The sequence below is a fragment of the Opisthocomus hoazin genome, chromosome 10, assembly GCF_030867145.1.
Source record: "Opisthocomus hoazin isolate bOpiHoa1 chromosome 10, bOpiHoa1.hap1, whole genome shotgun sequence".
In the NCBI taxonomy this organism is placed as follows: domain Eukaryota; kingdom Metazoa; phylum Chordata; class Aves; order Opisthocomiformes; family Opisthocomidae; genus Opisthocomus; species Opisthocomus hoazin.
In genome coordinates, this window is record NC_134423.1 from 10,401,041 (window position 1) to 10,422,835 (window position 21,795).

At 42.9% G+C, this 21,795-nt stretch overlaps 1 protein-coding gene across 8 annotated transcripts in view; it reads right to left on the reverse strand.

Moving 5' to 3' along the window:
• Window positions 1-21,795, reverse strand: part of DAPK2 (death associated protein kinase 2) — a 50,293-nt gene that overhangs the window by 9,321 nt on the left and 19,177 nt on the right. For 7 of the 8 annotated variants that reach the window (XM_075431958.1, XM_075431957.1, XM_075431950.1 and 4 more), the window contains 7 exons: window positions 16,686-16,907; window positions 10,442-10,580; window positions 7,237-7,366; window positions 6,037-6,085; window positions 5,332-5,358; window positions 1,479-1,631; window positions 40-85 (listed from right to left, as the gene is read on the reverse strand). In XM_075431958.1, coding sequence (XP_075288073.1) covers window positions 40-85; window positions 1,479-1,631; window positions 5,332-5,358; window positions 6,037-6,085; window positions 7,237-7,366; window positions 10,442-10,580; window positions 16,686-16,907 — 766 coding nt within the window. The remainder of the gene's footprint in view (window positions 1-39; window positions 86-1,478; window positions 1,632-5,331; window positions 5,359-6,036; window positions 6,086-7,236; window positions 7,367-10,441; window positions 10,581-16,685; window positions 16,908-21,795) is intronic. The other variant, XM_075431956.1, reaches the window with a different exon arrangement.

Below are 21,795 nucleotides of genomic sequence, written 5' to 3' on the forward strand. Positions count from 1 at the left end.
ACGGTAAAAAGCAAGATCTGTCTCTTCATTCAGTCTTACCGTTATCCACGGATGAGACAGAGCTTCCTCAATTGTGAGCCGTTTCCTAAAAAACAACACAAAAAAAGCCCAGAGACTTGAATGGGAAACACCTTGTACACAAGTCCATTGACTCACGCTTCTCCCAGACTCCATACGAAGCATTTACCAAGATAATGCCAGGACTAACTCTCACATTTCAGGGTTACATTTCTCCATGAGGCATACTGCTTCTGTGTAGTTTAGTAACTGTTATAAGTTTCAGTAAGGAGCTGTCCTCACTCCACACAATTTTGCTTCTTACTTGATCAAAACCTACCTGTATTTTTGTGTATCCTTCCACAAGAAGTAATAAAACATTACTTTGTTTTGTTCATCCTACATGCTTAGAAAATAAACTCTTTCTATACACCTTTATTACGACTGTGTCTGAATCAAGGTCTACAACATTAATTATATCAAAACTGTCCTGTGGAACATGATATTACGTCACTGCAGGAGCTGCCATTTCCCAAAAGCAACATTTCTGAGACGAATACCTCAAACCTAATCAGACCCGATCAATCCTAACTTCCTTCTGCATTGTGCAGTTCAGTGAACAGCACATGAAGGGCACTGCGAGTCAAAGGCAGGAACACAGCATGGCACAGGGACTGCCTCTGTCCATGGGACAGGTATCAGTATTGCTGACTTGCCCTTTCTTCAAAGGAGGTTGCTAGACCTGCGCACAGCTCTCGTCAAACCCTCCCTATTCTAACCGATTCTAAGGCCTGACGATTTGCGGAAATCTTGACCGAACAGCTTACCTCTTTCTCTCTAACACCTATCTTCTCACTTTATGAAGCCATTAGAAAGAACTGCAATGGCCTGACTTCCCTGCAGGACAAACAGGATTATGGGGAAGAGATGCTACTTCTGCATGCACTTTATTAAAAGCAAGAAAAATGAAAAAAAGGACTATGGTTCCTATGAATGGGGAATAAAGATCTGCATAGCTGTTGCGCAAATTCTAGGTGATTGCAATAGATGCAGAGAGACTTAGGGGATTCCACTAAGGGCACATGTGAAGATTTTCCTGCCCTTGCACCACTAGGAGCACATTCTGGGATCACGTCACCTCCTTCAAGTAGTTTGTAACAGACTGAAATACTGAAGTGGTAGCTACCCAGAACTAGGCATTTGCACACCATCTTCAGCCCCTCACCTACACCCTGCTGTACTAGCTTGACTCAGGTCAGAATGCGTTCCTGAAAGTGAAATTTAACTGAGGAGATTTTGGCTCCTTTTATAGGGCTTCTGGGTGCAGCAATTAACTAGGGGCACAGCAGCAGAACTTCACCTGCTGTCTGGCTCCTGAACAGCAATACACAGTGCAGGGAGAGCTCTGCAGATTACTTGTCAGGCTATGTTTCACTAGTTTTATCTTAAAGACAAATGGATCTTTCTGAATTTTTACTCACCGCGTATCTTTCACCAGGAGTTTCTGAATAAAATCTTTTGCCAGGTCACTGGTATTGCTGAAAAATTCTTCATCAAATTCATAATTCACAGCCGTGATGTTGGCAAGCGTTTCTTGTTTAGTTTCTCCAAGGAAAGGTGATGCACCACTAAGCCTAGATAAGCCAAAAAGAAGAATCCATTGGAAAAATAAACAGCAGAGGTCCCCCAATGAAATTACAGTGACTGTGTAATGTACTCTTGGGACATTTGTGGATCTCCTGTTGTAGCAGCCATGCCATGTGGGAAATAACTGGTCCAGCTTTGGCTCACTACATCTGTGGTTACGAGTCAGACTCATCTCGAAAGTCTCTAGTGCAGCACTAATGTGTGCACATGGACAGAAATGCACAGATTCTCCTCTCGTAAGTGCCTCACTGAAGTCATCGCTAATAAAACCAGAAAAGGTTTAAGCTGAGGAAAGTCTCTATCCCACAGAACCCACAAACACTACCAGGCAGAAGCTTCTATCGACTTCAAGGAGATAAAGTAGCGTTTCTATAGATTTTCTTCAGGTAGGAAAAGCCCTGCCCCTACTGCTCTTCTGTCTGCAAAGCTACTGACAAGCTCCCTGCACAGTGGGTTCAGCCAAGAGACCCTTCTCAGCTGGAATCAAAATACAATGTGTGATTGGAAGCCAGGTGCGTGGCCTTGCCTAGGGGCCAACTCTGCCACAGAGGCAGGGCCACGCTGCTCATCAAAAGGAACGCACACACAAAAGGACTTTGGCTGCAGTAAAATCCAACTGTTTCTGAACAATGCAGAATTTCATTCTGTTGGCACTCTGCTCCGACTGTGAGGCTATAATGGACACATCATCATAATAAAATGCTATTCAGCAATCTTTACTTAGACAGAAAAAGCTTCCCTCCTTGCTTTGCCTATCGCTCAACTGTGACTGATGACCTTCATCTTTGATGATTATTTACCTCTGCTCCATAAAACTTCAGCATCAGAGCAGACTCCTCCTGACCTGCCCTTCCCTCCCCTCCTCTTCCTCCCTCCCCAATCCACAGGGACACTGACTTGCAAAAGCCTGGTTTAAGGGAAATGTTATTTATACCAAGGAAACAGATCTCATCCCCGTTTTAAAATCTTCTGGGCTATTCTTATGCTTATATATTCTGTCTAGCTTTGCTAACATAGTTTCAGGATGCAGCAGGCTCCAAAGAGGACTGCAGCAAACTCCTGGGATTTAAATTGAGGTTTTGAATACTAAACTGATCGCTTACATGATCCAGCTCAACAGACCTTTTGCCTTGTCATATTGCCATGCCCACGTTGACTGGGAATTTGGGGGCAAGCAGAAAGTTAGATGGGAGCACCTGGGCCATTCAACCCAGTTCCCAGCTGCCACCTGCGGTTTTACCCACAGTGTTTCCTCTCCCTCTACAGTCATACAACGACACCAGAGCAGCTGACACAGCAAGGTGGCATGAGTGAGGTCCTCCAGTTGTCTTCAACACAGGAAATTCCACCCCATAAGCCATAGTCAATCTCACTTCTTAACAGATTTTACATAGCCCCTCTTAAACTTCTGTTCCATTTCTGTTAGCCACAAAGGCAGCTACAAGCAGGCAGCTCACCACAGACCACGGGCATTGTTCCAGAACTAAAGCTTGGAAACCTGCCCTAGAGCCTTGGCGTATTTTCCCTTTTCCAAACTTGTGCTATGAAGCAGCTGCAATTCCACCTGCTGGCCCTTTGCTGGAAGCCAAAGCCAACAGTGCTCTATTCTGCTCTGAATTTCCCCCACCCCCCTTTGTAACTCAGTTTTGAGGTCTGTGAAATGGGAGGATTCTCAAATCCTAACATCTAATGCAAATTACTTTTGTCATATCATGACTCAAAGCCTGTAAACATCTAACAGCAGAGCTCAGTAACAGAGGCTTCACCCTTGCAACACAGTGAATCACTTCACCGGTTACGGAATGAAGGACTTGTAGGTATTCTGATCGCTACACCTGATGACGGCATCCATTTGATTGCTGCCATGACTGCTAAAGCAGGCAGTATCATTAAACACACCCCATTTATTAGACTTTTTCAGAACACAAGGCTTTAAAATTAACAGGCAATACTAGTTAAAGGCATACAAATTTCTAGTACCTAGTAGATAATGCAAGCTGACCCCTGCCATCATAAAAAGCGTGCTCTTTTTTTCTGATCACTTGTCTGGAGACAATTTTCAACCTTAATTACTATGGCAAACCTTACTAGCCAACCGGGTGAGACAGATCTCCTGCGCTGGATCCAGTACAGAAACCTGCCTCACTCTTCTGCCCCAGGACAGAACCCTCCACACAGCAGCAAAGCCCTGAGAGCGTCTGCCCCTCTGTGCACCACTGTAGCCGCCTGGTAAGTGCTCCCACCCACCTACCTGCAACTCCTAAGTTTTCCTCTTATAATTTATGAACACACATAAACAGCAATTTACAGAGTTTAATGTCCTGCCCAGCACACATGTCACTGCAGATCAGGGAGCCGATAAAAAGCAAGGGTCTAGACAATATTTTAAACCCCTTTACCTGAGCTTGGGCTCAACCAGCATTCCTATCTTTTCCTGCACTACAGGACAGCAGGGAATTTGTTGCGCTCAATCGAACTTCTCAGCCCGTAGCTCTTTTACAGCTTTTGGGGTCTAAGCCTTGTGTATAGCCCAAGAGCAGATTTAATTCCACTACATTTATTTTCCACACGGAAAAGACAAGCCCTCCCCTTCAAGCTTCTGTACTTGTAGTGAGCCCTGAGCTGTGTAGTGCAATTCCCTGTAATACTGGAGTGCACCTTCTTTAAGTTTGGCAGCAAGTTACTCATCCAAGTGTTATGAAGAACAGCAGAAGCCCAGGGTGGGACTGTCAGGGTGAGGCACTTCCAAGCACGCAGTACCCACCAGGCACGGCTCCCCAGTAGTCACAGGAGCTTGACTTCAGTGGAAGCGGTTAGGCCCAAGGATCCCTAACAACTGCTGTAACTCTCGGATCAAACCAGAGGAAAGACGTGCTGAAGCAACGCGCGCTGTCCCTCCGTTGCATGCATCCATTGGCACACAAGCAGTTTCACAAATTGTCAAGCTCCATCTTAAATGTCTCCCCACTGCTTGTCCCCAGGATGGCCACGGAACTTCATTTGTTTGAGAGTGTGAGCTTGTCACCATTTTCTACTTTTATTTATTCATCACCAGCTGACACACTTTTCTTCTAAAAAGTATCTTTTTTTTCCCCTGTGCTTACTGACTGCAATGATATTTCCAGCCAGCCTGTGCTTTACTAGCTTTAACAAGCTCTTTTTTCTCCTATAAGATGAATTCTCATTTCCCAGGGTCAACTTCTCTGGCCCTATCCCAGCTTAAATTCACCTTTTTGAATATGGGTGACAATATTTATGCATAGTAATCTAGACCTTTGCCTTTACAAGCCGATTCAAACTTCCCTGTTTTCACCTGAAAGAACTCACTTTGTAAATGGTACTATTACACTTTCTGTTTCTACTCTCTCCACACATTGGTAGCTCACAGTCATTCTATCAGCAGCCAATATGCTTGGGCATTTCCATCCTCTGCCATTTGGAGCTGCTGAGGCCCCATAAGAAGCAGAAACACCCAGTGATGCTACAGACATTTGTACATTGTCGGCTCAGACTGCCCCTCTTCTTTTACACCTTATTGTAAACTTGCAAACGCTGCAGGATAGCATTTGCCCACTAGCCAAAGCACTGCCCACCCCGTGTGCGCAGCTCCTTTCTCACATGACTAACGGCAAGAGCTGCAACAGAACTTTAGGAACACGTCTACAGGAGTGAAGCTGTTGTACTCACAGTATGTAGGTGATGACTCCTATGCTCCTAAAAAACAAAGGAGATAATTTGCAAGGGTTCTACACGACCTGTGTTGTTCTTCATGCACACAGCCTGAACAAGTAAACAGTAGCTGCTACACCGGCAGGAGAGCCATTGTGGCTTTAGATAACCGCTAATATCTCTCAAAGAATGCTGTTGCAGGGAAAAAGTGAATTTTACTTATAACTCCAAGTAACATGGATATTTGAAGTCTCTTTATGTATTTCCACTCTAGCAGGCATTTACTACTGTACACATCAGAAATACAATGAAACAGAAGCAAGGATGTTTCATAAGGGATGACCCTCTGTTGCCTGCCTTCTCAGCAGATCAGATTAGTACGCAGGTCTCCTCTGCATGCAGCACTCTGATAAATAAAGCTGTCACAAGCACTGCGGGAACATATTTTATTTCAAGAGTGCTCCTCTGCAGTGGACAAGGGCAAACTGTTAACTCTATAAATGCCACCATTAAAGCTTTTCATTGTAATTTTGCAGAAATTAAATGCTTATCTTTTAATTAAAAAGAATGCATGAAAACGGAAAGACAGAACAGAGTTATTAACTGCACTGAAGTTTTTTTGTTTTGTTTGTAATTTGTTGCAGTAGAACGGATTCTAGTCAGAGCAAATTGGGAAAAAGTAATAGCAGAGCAATCCGGGGAAAAACAACGTTAAAAACTTACCACATATCTGCAGCTAGTCCAAGTGGTTCATAGTTTACTATTTCTGGAGCTGTAAGAAAAATTTAATCAAACATCAGCAACTGAAGTAACAGATTTTTACCAGGCTGAACTGAGTAGCAGGTCAAGAGTTACCAAGAGGGAGAAAGAGGGGGGGGGGGGTGGAAAAAGGAAAGGTAGCTATAGGATGCGCTGTTTATATTTTTACAGCCCTGATGGTAATTCCATGTTCACAGGTGTCCAGAAAAGATCACGTAGAGTAACTTGGAGCACAAAGCTACTCAAGAATAAGGGTAAAGCAGATATTATATACTAATTACAGTGCAAATTATAACAAAAACAAATTATTTTATTTCCCAAGGATACTGTTACCCATAAGAATCTGAGCTTTTGTTTTGTTTTTAATTGGTACCATTAAAGCTAGTTTCTAATGGCCGGTCAGAAACAGCCCTGGGGCAAGGGATTGAAGTTACATGCCAGACTACATTGTTATCTATGTCAAACCCTATTATCTTTGCAAGAAACATTTCCTCATTGGAAAACATACCCATATAAGACTGCATGCAAGAGAAAAGACCAAAGTGAGGTAATGCGATGAAAAAGGTGTCTGTAACAGTAGTGTTTAACCAGAACATGACTTACAATTCTCTCCCCACCTACCAAGTCCCCAAAAACCAACCCCAAAATCTCTAACTGAAACTAGCAGAAAGGAGTAGGTTTAACCTCAAATCCAAGCAAGGCAGATTAGAATTATGATCAGTGAGTAACAAAAAGATAATCAGTTGGGAAAATTTAAGGGGAGGTGAGGGTTTTGTACTCAGCAGGTGTAGCATGAGGCCGTTCTATCTAGAAAGCAATGACAGAGATACCCATGTAATTGTGTACCCACATACTACAACACAGAGAGCTTACCTGCCACAGGCAACGAGCAAAAAGCTGTAATTCATATTTGCAGAGTTTCCACAATCTCTGAATTCACATCTCTAAATATTTATTGGGCAGCAACCTACCCTCACAGGAGTGAGGTGCTTTATAGAAAGCACCTGTCAGCTATTCCAGAAAAATAAAGCAAACCTCTAGGTTCAGGTCACCTTCATACAAATGAGACTGAAACTACACATATCCCTCGTCTCCTAACTTTGAAAAGACGTCTCAACTTCCTCGTGGAACTTGCAACATGAGACAAAGGAACAGGTTACTCACCTACAAATTCTGGAGTTCCAAAAATGTTTTTAAATTCAACTCCATCTTCTATTTTGTGAGCCAGGCCGAAGTCAATGAGTTTGATGTGCGGAATAGGGATATTCTTGTCTAGAAGCATAATGTTTTCAGGCTAAAAATAACAAAAGATAGATCTTTGTTATTGTAATATTAATATCTCGGGAAAGTAATAGAGTTCCCAAGCGCTTTATTTTCTTCATATATAAAACACTATAGAACAAGAAACACATACCTGTGCCTAACCACTTACAATTCATTCTTTTGAAAAAGGGATGACAACTGTGAAATCTGAATGGACTAGAAATTCACAAAAGGAAAGCAGATCTAATAAGAGTAATAGTTTGATTCCTTTAATTTTATATGATGCAAAATCTGCCTTTCTGTTACCACTCCTAAGCTTATTTTCTTAACGATGGCTATTGCCGGGATGAAACCAAGATACCCTTTCACAATGAGACAGCAGTTTTTCACAACACTGTATGTAACTCCCTAATCTGACAAGATATGCCACTAGATTATCAGCCCAGCAGCACTGCGATGCAACACAAAGTGGAAGCTCAGTCCCCTCTTAAAGCAGAAATATATCTCCCCGGCCCACAGGGCCTCCTGGGAAGATGCCACAGCCTGACCCCAGGGGCTTGCCTCAGTCACAACAGCTTGCGCACGCAGGACAGCAGCGAGCTGAAGTGGTGCAGACAGCAGGCGCAGACAGAGTGCCATTGCTTGACCCTGAGGGAGAGCCGCACCACTGGGTGCTTTGACTGACAGCAACTTTACCCATCTGTTCTTGGCATTTACACTGGGAAACCTCACTATTTCCGCCCACCTGTCCCTATGCTGTACTGTAACCCACTGGAAGATGTCTTATTAAATGCTTCTTGAGGGATTCTAGTCACATCTGAACCTCTTTGGGAAAGGAAAATGCTTCTCTCTCTAAGACTAAATTCACAGCTGCAACAACAAGGCCAGGGAAGAGCTAGGATTTACTATCTGAACAGTCCAGAAAACGGAAAGAGTTGGGATCAGAGGTCCTAGCTACTACATGATAGCAAAATACTGAAAAAACATGTAGCATTTCTCACAGCATTGTAGGGAAAAGCCGAAGCCAGAACTGTGAAAGTAAAACTAACTTTTTCAGCTGCAGACTTTGACTTTCTTTACCAGATATAATGGATATGTAATAAACTTCTTTCTTCAACTAGATTTCTCAGCCTTAGTTACGCCCTACCATGGCCCTATTTCATAGGTTTCAGAGGAAAATTTGCATTCAATTTATCTCCCATGAAGAGCTTTAATGCATTAATTTGTCATAACTTAATCATAAGCTCAACAGCAACAGTGAGACAGTTTTAATTCCCTGCTGGCAGCTGCCTGGCCTCTTCACAGCAGATCCTAATGTGGAAGCACCTCCTACTAACACACACTCTCAGTCAGAGCTGCACTACGAAAGAGAGCATATGAATAATTTCTTGTCATAGTCATTGGACCAAGAATATTTTAGCCTCAGGCTAACAAGCCTGGTTTTCTTCCACAGATCTAGGGCGTATGTGTTCACCGCAGATACATGATGTAAGCTTGTTTAGAGCAGACAGAACAGACTGAAATGGCAAAAAGTCACAGTCACTACCTCTTGGACTGTTTTATTCCTTAGGTGGTGTAAGGCACTGTAGCTCCACTGTGGTCGATGGAGCCCGGTCAAGCCACAAGATAATTATGAATCAGCCTCTATCTAATCATATGACTGCTTAAAAATACCTGTCTAATTTAACGCTAGCAAAACTCCAAACCCAGTCCTATGAAACCCACCATTACTCTGTGAACATGTTTTAGGTCATTTGATATACACCATCAGAGAAATTATTTACTTATCCTTTCTGATTTCTATCTTGCATTTCTTGTAACATCTTCATTGACCACCTCACAATACCAGTATTAAACATCAAAATGAGCAGCTAGAGATCAGTGTAGAAAAAGCTGCACCTATATTCTCACCATAATTCCATGCCACTGGATATTACACCATTTGCTATTACAGAGTGAAAACTTTGGCTTCTGGATTCATGTAGTAATTTCAAAAATCAAGTGCACATCCTTTATATGTTCACACATCTCCTATGCTTTTTCACATGCACCCCATGAAGATTTGGATGGCAGTCTGCTAACCAGTTTCTTAGGTTAGATGTGATTTGCAACGTTTGCAAGGACCACATATATGCCATCGACTCCAGGCCAAGAATTTAAGACAAAGACAGCATTAGGCACACATTTAGCACAAGGAACCAGCATACAAATCCTGAGAATCTGGGAGGAGTCTATTTATAGCACACATCTAATTAGTAATAAACTAACATATATTTAAAATTAGGACAAGGAACACGTAATCTAGCAGTAGTTTCTTCCTTTTTCCTTCATTTTAGAACAGTTCCCTCCTCTGTTTTATCCTACTTTCTTCTAGCGGGTAAGTGCATTTTGAACATATTTCTGGAAGCAGCAGTGTTTGAGGCAGCCAGTTCTATAGCTATGATTCTGCTACTGAGCAAGCACATTCTTGTAGTCTCAGGAGTTTCATTCCCAAGGACAACAGACTCACAGCTTCAGAGAAGCACATTCACACAGGCAGGCCACAATCCAAAGGAGAGAGAGTCATTCTCTTCTGTATTGCCTAGGCCAGTTGTACTGCTACCAAAGTCAGGGACCAAAGCTACAGATGTCACCCGATACGGTAGGGAGAGCGCTCTGTGCAATGCGCTTTCAAGGCCCCACGCAGCTGAGAAAGCAAGAAGTCTTTCTGTTACCCAAACTGCACTGGATGACATACACGTCTCATGTAATTCTAAACCCAGCAGGGAATGGAAACAGCAACAGTTGTTTGTAGCTGGACCTGGCCCTCCTCTTCCCAAAAATGCATTGCTTCTGTCCATCATAATTTTTTTATTATGTTTTAAAACAGCCTGCTTTGGATGACACCACAAACAGCTGAAGGATGAAGACTTGCAATTTCTTCTTCTCAGTCAGTAAATACATAAGCCTATCCAAAAGTTACCAAAAAGGAGATTGTCTTCCTTGGAGCGCTCAGCTGTGAGGCATCTTACCTATTATTTTAGGCACGTTATTAAATACAGGTATTAAACACATTTTAGAAGGTACAGTCTGTCATTAATAAACAACAACAAGTCTAAATCTTTACCTTTAAATCAAAGTGAGCAATTTTCTTAGAGTGAAGGTAATTCACACCATCCAAAATCTGCTTGATGAATCTAGTTGCCTCCTCTTCACTCAAAGACTCCTTCTGTGCCAGGAAGTCAAAAAGCTCTCCTCCAGAAACTCTGCAAAACACACCAGAAAACATCCTGTTATCTGCTGCATTGTAAGACACAAACTAAATGTAAGCACAAAAAACTGAAGTGGCAAAAAACCTCCATACAGTTAGAAAAAGGCCACTCTTTGAGACAATCTAGAGCTTTGTGTTCTGGCCTCGTATGTGCCAAAAATCTCCTTGTGGCTTCAGCTCTCTCCCCTGTAAATTAAGGGCTAGCTTTCCCTAATTCATTGATGCTGCAAGGTCTGATTCATCAAGGATTATAGAGGACCAAAGGTACATTGTTTGGTAAATCTACAGACATGTACATATTTCAATAGGTAGACTTTGACGTTAACCACTTCTACTGCTATTTTTCAACATTTTCACTGTGGATGAGACAGAGGAAACGGAACAAGTTGTAACAGTCAGCAACTGTTAAAGAATTACTTCTCTTGTCGGCTGCCATCAGAAACATGAAGCAGTTAAGATCTGCCAACAGAATTTCTCTTCTTTCCAGAACCGCCATCACGTTGCTCTAATACAGATTCTTGCCTGACATAACGGACAAGAAAGAATTTATTTTGTGCTGAATTTTTAAGAAGAAAGCAGATTGTAATTGTAGCAGCTGGGAAGGTACCTAAAACTGTTTTCCCAAATCAAGGAAGTGCTATTAGTTACTATGAGTTTTCACATCAAAATTGAAATACATTCCATGTATGTTTGGCACACAAGACTCCTATTTTCATTTTTGTGCCTTCTACTGAGAGCTCCCGTGCGGTATTTCTATATATTATGAAACCGTATGAGCTAGATATTGAATTGGGCATTGTTTGCAGTAGTTATTAATAATTGTGTTTACACTTATTGTTTCCAGTTCACACTGTCATTGATCTTATTGATTTATTCTCATTCAAATTTACCTGTGGGGGCACCCACAAAGCAGTTGCTGCTCTTGGGCCCAGGTGTACCTCCCCCATCTGTGCTCACCATTCAGAGTGCAAGCACAAGACTTGAGAGATCCAAAAGTCAATTGTGCAAAACCAGCTTTTGGCTCTGCTCTCTGATGAAATACCTGTAAAACAACTGGTAGGTTCAAATGCTTGGAGTTAACTAAGTGCTGTGACTCTCAGAGAAGTTAGATCACACTGTGCACTGCAGAGGTCTTCTGTGTCTGACCCCAGGCTCCCATACAACACCTGTGATAACAAGATGGCGAATCCCTGCGCTGCCTCTTTCCGAGTTATTGTGAACAGCTACAAAAACTGCAAATAGAAGTCAACTGCAAATGAGAACAACACATCAAAAGCCACAGAGACATTGGGCTTATTTCCCAGCTTCTACTGTTGCTGTGGGTGACACCATACCTTGCTGTTCCAAAGGCAGACATTTACAGAGGGCTTGTTGACTTGCGTATTGACGACTGGGTATTTTTTTGCAGCTACCACATAGTCAGAAACTTTCTAAGCAACATCAGGCAGGACACTTCACCCAGGCAGAAGTCACCTCACTTCACCTGGGCAGAAGTCACTTGATGCTTTAATTGTTACAGCTAAATGGCTGGCAAACAAAAATGAACTTATATGACCCAGGAGCATGTTGCAACAACTGTCTCTGGCTGCCGCCTCGTCTCTCCTATTAATCTCAGTTACTCAGCCTGTGAGACTCTTACTTGGTCTCTGATTTCTTTTTAGGTGACACGTATCCAAGGTCTCAGCACTACCACCAGCCTTGTGGGACAGGTTTTGTTTTACCCTGTGCGTTTCAGGAGCCAGGGAACAGTGTCTCTTTTCCTTATTGCAGTAGGTTTAGGGGCCTTGGTTCACTACTTTAAAAATTATTACAGCTCACTGTGACAAGCCAGTAAAGAAATCTGTAAGTAACACCTGGTAGTCTCTTGGTGAAATCTGTGTACAGAGAGCAGGCAAGTCCCATTTCCTTAATGATTTCTATTCAAACGGCACTTGAGAAATCACCTCTGGCAGGCACTATGGCCCAGTGGTCAGGAAGCCAGTTGTACCGGGATACTTCTCTTGTACTTTTCTGGAATTTAACTATGTAGGCACACTACTCTCTCTTCCTCTTTTCACCTTGTAAAATCTCCCTAGTGATTGTTCCTTAAAGTGAACTCTTTAATGAGGACTACGAATAAAAAAGTTCTCTCTCGGGCCAGACTGACAGCTCAGGTAACCCAGCCCCCGGCTCTCCAACACCAGCAAAAGACGACAGCACTTCAGGAGAGCCCACACACTGAGCCGCTCTGTGACAGTTGTTCCCCTCGCCTTCCCCTGGCACGCAGGACTGGACTAAGGATGTCAGAGCATACCTTCCTGCCTCTAGGAGGCTGGCAACTTTCTTTTGAGGAATCTGCTTTGCTACACAAAGGAATGTCAGAAAATTGTTTAGCCGCCCAGACTGGAGGTACTTAATTCCCCTTCTCTCTTGCTGCCCCCAAGAGTGGTCACTTAAGAGTTGGGGGAGCTGCCCAGGGCACACCAGGGATTTCGCCCCAATGGCTACCTCAGCAACTTCCTGGGCAACCAGCTACACCTCAGGCATCACTGAAGAAACTGCACAGCCTGCAAGAACGAGGATCACAGGAGATTTACTTGCTAGCTCCTTGCTGTATTTTCCCTCTTCTCTCTTGTTCACACTAACCTTGAATCAGGCTAGGCAGGGGGGACTTCCCAGGTACAGAATACAACGTAAAAATAAAAAAGGAAACCAAAAAAAGATTCAGGGATTTTGAAGTCCTTCTGTTACTTTATCAGCAAAAGGCTCCCTTTTCCAACAACTACACGAGCATTTCATTTTCTAAAGGTGAGAGATCAATGCACTTTACAAACAGCACATTAATCTCCAGTCTCTTGTGGTGTAGCCTAAGGCATTAGCCTAAGCTGCAGAGATCTTGAAAAAGTAATCTAAAGGAAAATTCAGTAGAAAAGATGTGATTTCTCCTCATTAAGAAAGACTCAGGCATTAAAACCAGGTCTGAGTCAACTGTTCAAAGAGAGTGGTAAGCAGTTTAGTGCAGGATCATTCTTATCCAATTTACGCACCTGAACTCAGAGAAACCCTCAGACAGAAGAGACTTTGTAAGTCCAAAAGCCAGCCATCATGGAATCCCAGGAAAAAAAGCAGTTCAGCACTAAATGCTTTGCAGCAGGACACTCATAACCGCACTACAAGTTACATCTGTACAGCCAGGGAGGTGTGTTTTCTAAATCACCATCACCTGCAAACGAGCAAATGCTCCTTTGTCAAAGGACCTCAGGTTACTGAAAAATTCCTTCCTCTGGTTCTACCTCTTTCCCATTTACCATGTCACCTTATTCCCGTGGCAAAGAAGCAAGCAAACAAATGATACCTTTGCTTTTCCTTCAAAGCCCAATAAAACACCAACAACAATACTGCCTTACTTCTTGGAAACAGCTGTTTATTTTGTGTACACGACCTTGACACCTGTAGAGGAGACTGGTGTATCAAACCTGCCTTTAGGCTGCTTTTGTTTGTGCAAAGCAGCCTGAACACAGGGCCTAAGAGACAGAGAACAGCAAGGTGACAAAACGCTGTGGAGGGCAGATCCCTGAACAGTGTGCAGGAGGAAGGGAAAACTGCATACCTGCCAAACTGCACATAACAGCAGCGGACTTGGCAATGCTCTTCCTGCTCTCGAACAGAAGAAACAGCACCTGTGAATCAACCCCTGTGTAAAGAGGAGATAGTCCTACCTGTGCCAGCACAGTGAGTTTGGAGTGGGTCAACATGTAGCCAAAGCCTCTTTTAAACATCAGGGTAGCTTCTTCAATTAATCAAGAATACTGGTGACATTCTTTTGAAGCTGAAGTCCACTGTAGCTTAACGTAAGACTAGTTGGCCAGGTACTGTAACGCTTATTTTGATAAGCTGCAGGGAGTATGAGACTCTGATATCAGTGTCAGAAGGAGAGATCATCTGTTTACAGAGAGAATTTGATATTTGCTAATAAACATAATTATCATCCTCAATTTGTGTAGAGCAGCTGAATGCAGTGGCCTTAATCAGGTCAAAACTCTGTTGCACCCAGCCTCCTAGAAGTGCAAAAATCCACAGCCTGACAACAGGACACACAAAACATGTCAGGCCATGCGAGGACGGGAAAACAGCAGCCAGGAATGAAACGGCAGGTTGTTTTAGTACAAAGTAGCTGCCAGTCAGAAAAAGCAAGTTCCTTTCCTGTTTTCCAGTGCATGGCTACAGAGACCAAGATTTGGCTGTAGACATATACTTAAAAATGAACAGATGCTTATCATCACTCATACGCCGTCTGCCAGCAGTCACACTAATCTCCAGGAATGCTCCCTGGCCCAAATGCCGGCTCCCCTGGAAAGCTACGGGTTACTTCATCTCACTTGGGGATCAAATCTTCATTGCCTGGATTCCATACACAAGGTCGAGGCAGGCGCCCTAGGGAACACATGGTCTGCATAACTTCAGCCATGGTGTCTCTGTATTTCCCGATTCATACCTACAGAAAAATTGCGTAATTTACTACCTAAAAATTTTAGTAAGTAGAAGACCTCAGGCTGCCTCCTTGCTTACAGCTTTACCTCAGTACCATGAATAGTGAGATAAAGGATACGTCATCATCTACACAGTTCCTCTAAGACTCAGAGCTCTGTAAGCTAGATAATATTGATTCCACAAAAGAGCAAGACACAGCCCAATAAAGCTTAACTGGGGTCTCTTTCTTCGTTACATGACAAATATCATCCCCTTAGGCCATCCCTTTATAAATAAATAACATCCCTTTATAAATAAATAAATCTATAAATACATCCCTTTCAACTCCTTACCGTAGACCAAAAGCACGCTATGAACTGTACAGAAGGAGCTGCTTTGGACATAGGTCTATACGATCATCCGTGCGCACAGAGTCACTCACTTCTATTACAATCCTGCTCTGCAGTCATGAAACACTCGGAATGGCAACAAGTCAGGTGCCAAGTTTCATCCAAATTCATCATCCCAGTATAAGTTTGGGTATAAACAGACCCAATCACTTGGTGATTTTCACTTCTTTAAAAAGTGATATAATTTTATCATGGCAGATATTTTTTAACTCCATAATTGACATTAGGTAACTGCAAAGTTTTCTTGAAATGACTCTCAAACTGACACACAGACAGTAACACTACCAAATCTGGGGACATCCAAACCTCCCACAGCACTCAGCTGCAACACAGAGGAGCAAGTGATCTTTCTGTGACCTCCCAGCCGCTACAGGCCAAATCTAATATGCATCAGAATGGCTGGCAAATTGTACCGAGAGGCAACTTAGCTCCTCTCCTGACTTCAGTGAGGAATTTGCATCCCTGGCATGAGCAGAGGAAGGCAAAATTAATTACGTGACCTGCCTAGAGTGATGACGATATCCCGTAGCATCTAACATTTCAGTACATTCAGCCTATCTGAAACACCAGTTACTCTAATAATCTTCCCGTGGTATTGCACACCAGTAATCCTGAAAACTGCTGCAACTGGTGTATGAGTCCTGCTCTCACTCTGCCAAAGCAACTCCTCGTTCTTTTGGGATATCAGTAGTCCCTTCTCACAAAACCTCTGCTTTAGCCTCTCCAATATAAGCTGAAGTCACATAATCAGGAGTAATCCTTCCAATGCCATTTTGACTCGTATTGGGTTGCAAGGCCAGAAGGCAAATATGCTATTTACACAGAGCAAAGCTCTCCTGGCCAGGCTGAAAAGAGGTACTGGAAGAGATGAAAGCAGAAAAAAACCCAAAATGAGCATTCAGTGGCCATTTGTGCTTCCTCCAAGGTTCATGTCAGGGCAGCACTGGGCAGACATGAGGTAATCCCTGTTAGTCAGCTGTTCTCAAGTCGACAGCACTCCCTGGCTCAGTAACAATGGCCTTAGCTGATGTCAAGGCACACCTGTATCCCCAGGGCACATGGATGAACTGGGGGGCCTGTTTACCAGCAACCTCATGCAATTCTCCTGCCAAGATCTGCGAGGCCTGAGAACACAACAGCTCCATTTTAACAGTGCCTCTATGTTCTGGCAGTCTCTGCAGTCCGTTCCGGTTCCTATTTACCTCATCCAACCCAGGAGGACAGGAAGTTCCCTTACTCACAGCTCAAGGATGAGGACAACATCCGTCTTGTTCTCATAGATGTCATGCAACTTGATGATGTTGGCATGCAGAATCTGCTGCAGAATAGTAACCTCACGTTCTATTTCCTCACGTCTTACTCCACGACGGCTGGCCCGACTCTGACGTTTTTTAATGAACTTAGCAGCATACTCCACACCGGTGCTTTTTTCTCGACATTTCTTCACTATAGCAAACTGACCACTGCAAGGACAAGAAGGTAACACAAATTTGCTTAAAGCTTTCAGATAATCCCAGTTTCCCAAACAAGCCGTTCATACACAAAGCTCGACCCTTCAACCCCTGAGCAACACTGCTAACCACACAAGCTTGCTCCAGGTACAACAGCAAGGACTGTCAAAATGCTGCAGCTAAAGTCACTAGAGCATAAAAAGGTAGCCTCCTGCTGTGTCTGAAATTTAGCAAAACCAAGCAATATCTGACAAGGGAGGACAGACATTACAATCTCTAAAACACAGTTCATGTTTAAATGAGTAAGATCTGCCTCAGAAGGTTCAAATTACCACTCCTTCTCTGGGTAATGCTTAAGGCATTCAAGCCTGCAACACACCACTGGAAGTTCTGAAAGGATACACATGCATTAAAGTACTTCCCTTAAGAATATTCTCTCAGAAAAGAATTCACAGGATTGACAAACCTTTGGAAATGGAGAACTAGCCTCCAGTAACCAATTTTCAAATAAGAAAATTCTTTATTCATATTTCTGCACCTCACTTGATAATTTAGCTGTTAATGTAGCTAGAATAAGTGCAGCTTTCTCACTGCACTTCGAGGACAAAGAATTTCCCACTGTACCAAACAGTAAGATGGCTGCATTAAAGTTTGAATGGCATGTAGCTGCCATTTGCCAATACAATTTTCCTCACTGTGGCTCCTGAAGTAAGATACTCCAGTCCAACTGTAACGTCTCCCCCTCACCTCCTAAGCGGGAAACACTTGGAGGTCAGATGATGAAGACAAATAACAGTAATGCTGCAGGTTGCAGCCTTCTGTCAGTGGGGGGAACCTTTCAGGATGAGACCGTTGTTACTGACTCTTCAGCAGGAAAGTAGGGGACCCCGCTTCGTTGTTCTTTGTGTGAGCTTTTCTTTCTTCGTCACACCCTTGAGAGGCACTGTTTGAACTTAGAGAAGGCACCATCTCCACAGAATTAACTCTCCCTCCTGCTCGATTATCTTCTGAAAAAATAACTGTAATCGAGCTGAGAAATGTCTTATCAAAATTAAGAAAAGTGGTCTGCAGCTAAAGCAGGATTTAGCAATATAAATTCTACGTAAGGCAAGAATGTAGAATGAAACAGTGATTATTCAGAGGATATTTTTGCTCACCCCGTGTGCAGGGACAAGGACAGCTGTGTTGTATCTTAGGGAAGAATTTGAGCTGGTGGAAAACAAGGAGCTAGTGGGGAAGTGTTGCAGTAGCAAGAACAACTGTCAAGCAAAATTACTCTAGTAGCAGCATTTGGAGATTGTTTTTTGGTAAGTCTGATGGCGGGCTGCTGCTGACAAGTCTTGGAGCAATCTCGCTGCAGTAACATCTGCAAGAGCATGAATGGAAGGAAAAGTTGACTACTTTTGTTTGGACACTAGTTAAAGGACCTCATAGCCCACCTGAGTACATCTGTGATATCAAGTAGCAAGAACAGTTTATTACCACCCTAAACCTCCTCTGCCAGAAACTGTAAGCTGAGGGTTACTTCTTGTTATTTATTTTTCCATTGCTAGATTACAGGAGGGATTTATCAAACTCCCTTTTGGCAGAGGGAAAGAAAAAGAGACCACCACAGAATCCACCTTGCCAATAGGCCACGTATGTACTGTCACAAACACTACACGGCAGTGAAGCCCACCAGATAGCTGGAGAATCGAGCCTATGGACAAGGGCATGCACTTTAGTCTGCTTGAAGTGTGGTAACAGTGAGATCAAAAACTGGCAAGATGCAAAGACAGAATAGGACTTCTGTTAAACAAAGTTTGGCTAAAACCATTGCTTCACGGAAGCTGCCTTTTGTTTTGGCAACTTGATATCCAAAGCAGGGGGTAAGCATGAAGAGGCTGTCGGCTGGCATCTGCAAAATCTCAGCGATTTAGAGGCAAGGAACCTCAGCTCAAATCCACGCTCTGCCCTATTCATTGTAACTGGAATGAAAATCATGGAAACTTTAAGTGTACCATGTGTACTCCATATCCTACCAAGCATTCCTTAGTCAGAAAACGCTCAGGTTTTAGCAATGAATATTTGACAGAATCATACTTTTTGGAAAAAAAAAAAATAAAAAATTCACTGCATTTCCACTAAGGAGCAGAAATAAATTTTAAAGTTCTAGTAATCTATACAGCCAGGAAGCCACAGTCAACTAATAAACAAGTCTGGGAAACCTCTGAGAACAGTGCAGTCAAACAGTTACCCTTGCCTGGCACATGTAAAGCCCAACAGGTATGCAAGATCCTACCACCAAAATAACGATCTTACCCAAGCCTTTGTCTCGTCACACTCACAAGTCTCTGCTGATACACAACCACTTTACAAACAGACGAAACCAGGCAGCGAGCTCCTCGTTCTACCCGAGAGCAGCCCTGTTCTCCCCTGCCACAATGCACTGTCTGCCTAAGATCTCCCTATGCAAGAACTGGCAGGCCTCCCGTCCCAGAATACACATTCAGTATCAGATACTTCCTTACTCGGGGCATTAAATCCAGACTTGCAAGGAAAAGACTCATCTTACAGATAACCTTAACCTTTAGCTACTGTGATTTTATCAGCCAGGATTTTTTAATAAGAATCACAAACAAACTCATTAAGTGCAACCCCCCGTGACTACACTGTAGAAGTACTGAGCTGTTATTCTTTCCAATATTATTATATCCTTCACTGGCTTGGTGAATGAGAGCCGCAAGTGCAGTTAGAACTTAAATTATGCAGCACACACAGCAATTATATTCAGAACGTTATAATCAGATGATGTACTTAGTGCTTTATTAACACAGACGCCCGGTTGGAGTCTGTCTTCAACCTACACAGGCAAAGAAATTAAAAATAAAGTCTGTCACTCGGTGCTCGATTGCTCCCAAAAGCTAACAGCCCATGGCAGAGGCAGCCTCTCATTTCAAAGGGTTCAAACAATGCCAGACAGCCTGAAGTGCTACTTTTTGGTTTTCACTTTCATAAATATCCTAAACACTTCTCAGGAGAGACGTAGGAATGGAGGAGACAAGTGTACTTATGCCTTTAGGAATAATCAACCACAAATGGAATTGAGACTGCAGCCATTTGTCAAGTCAATTAACTCATTGATATTTCTGCCTCCTGATTTTACCATTATGAGCAAACCCTAGAGAACCTAAGAGAATTAAATTCCTGCTACAAAATGCCTAAACTTGCCTTAACCATTCTGCTAAGAGAGTTCGTTCTGTAGCACTGCCAGCAGTAAAACATCATGAGTTTCATGAGTTTTGGGGTTGTTTGTTCCCTGTTTGCAAGACACGCATCTTGCTTGGTCCTGACTTTCAAAAGAGCCACAGTACTAATGTTGCTGTGTTTACTTCCTTGAATTCTCTCTGGGGACATAAATCTTGCCAGCAAAGTTCAGGGAGAAAATACTATTTTATGAGTGCTGATTATGGGAATGAACACAGCCACTTTCGCATTTAAAGAGTCCAGTGATACTGGGGATTTTGCACATTTTTATTTACTTAAAAGTTTACAGAAATAATAATGGCACAGCATAGGAATTCCTGTCTTCTCCTTTTACATACTTATAGTCTGGGACAATTGTTCAGCACAATACCCACTCCCTTGTAATCTACTATTTCCCCCTGCATGTGTACCCATGAACACACGCTCTACCTGCTCCTGGTCCCAGTCTTTCTGCTGTTTCCTTTATCCCTTAACAACAGGCTTTTGCGGACAGCCTTTACCAAGACAGTTTGTGACTGAAGTAGAATAGGTTGCAAGCCACAGGGAAAAATACAAATACACACTTTCTTCACCTAGGACATTTAAGACAGTTACAACGTAGTTACCCATGATACTGTCCATCACCCATGCTTACCCATTTCCCTACTCGCTGCAAAGCACATTTGCTTTGCCCCTGAATTCCCAGTTTCTTTATTCAAGCCTCACAGGGTAACACTAAAGCATTTTCCGAGCACCTTAACAACTGCTGTCATGAAGCAGCAATTGGTGTATCTCTCCACACCAGCAGCCGAATGCTCTGCCGGGCATCGATACACTGAAGCACACCAAGAGGAGAGCTAAAGGCTGGAGAAGGGACAGGCATGGAGAAATGCCTCTGAACAAGCGTTAAAGAGGTAGCATATTGCTCCACTTTTCTACCAGACACAATGAAGCGTTCACGCATAGGCCCACAAAGCTATGAAAAAAAAGAGGACGTCTCACTGGTATTTTACAATCACAGACACACTTTGGACTTCTTGTTAACCACAGAGCTTGCAAAGTCTAGGACCAAGACAACAGCATTTCTGCGCCTCCTAATGCATCTGCATCCAGCACATGAGAATCAAACAGCATCAGCTTCCCAAAACTTTCCATCTAGGCTAGGAAAAAAGAAGAAGAAAGGAAAGTGTCTCTCTGACACCTGAGCTGACAGCACTGAGAAATTAAGCCGTTTACTTAATTTCACATGGGGAGTCTTGTGACTGGTCTTAGACTTGAAACTAAATTTCATAGCTCAGATGTCCAAATTTCAGCCAAACGACTTCACCAAAATTCATGGGATTTAGTACATAGCTGACTTGGATCATAAACAGCAGTATTTACAACATACACACAAGCTCGGAGGCTGACCCTTCCCAATTTCTTTTTTAAAAAAAAAAGTGAAGTTTGTTCCCTTTCAGAAATATTTTGGACAGCTGTGCAACAGTCTTGTCGCAGATTCAGCACAGGCCATCCTCAATTGTGGTAACAGCTCCAGAGTATAAACAATAGCCGCTGCAACCTGCCAATTATATAATTCAGTACAACATCAAATCCATCCATCATTAATAAAGGAATTCATCCTAGCATCGAAGGCAACCTATTATTTGTATTGCTACCATCATCTAGGAGATCT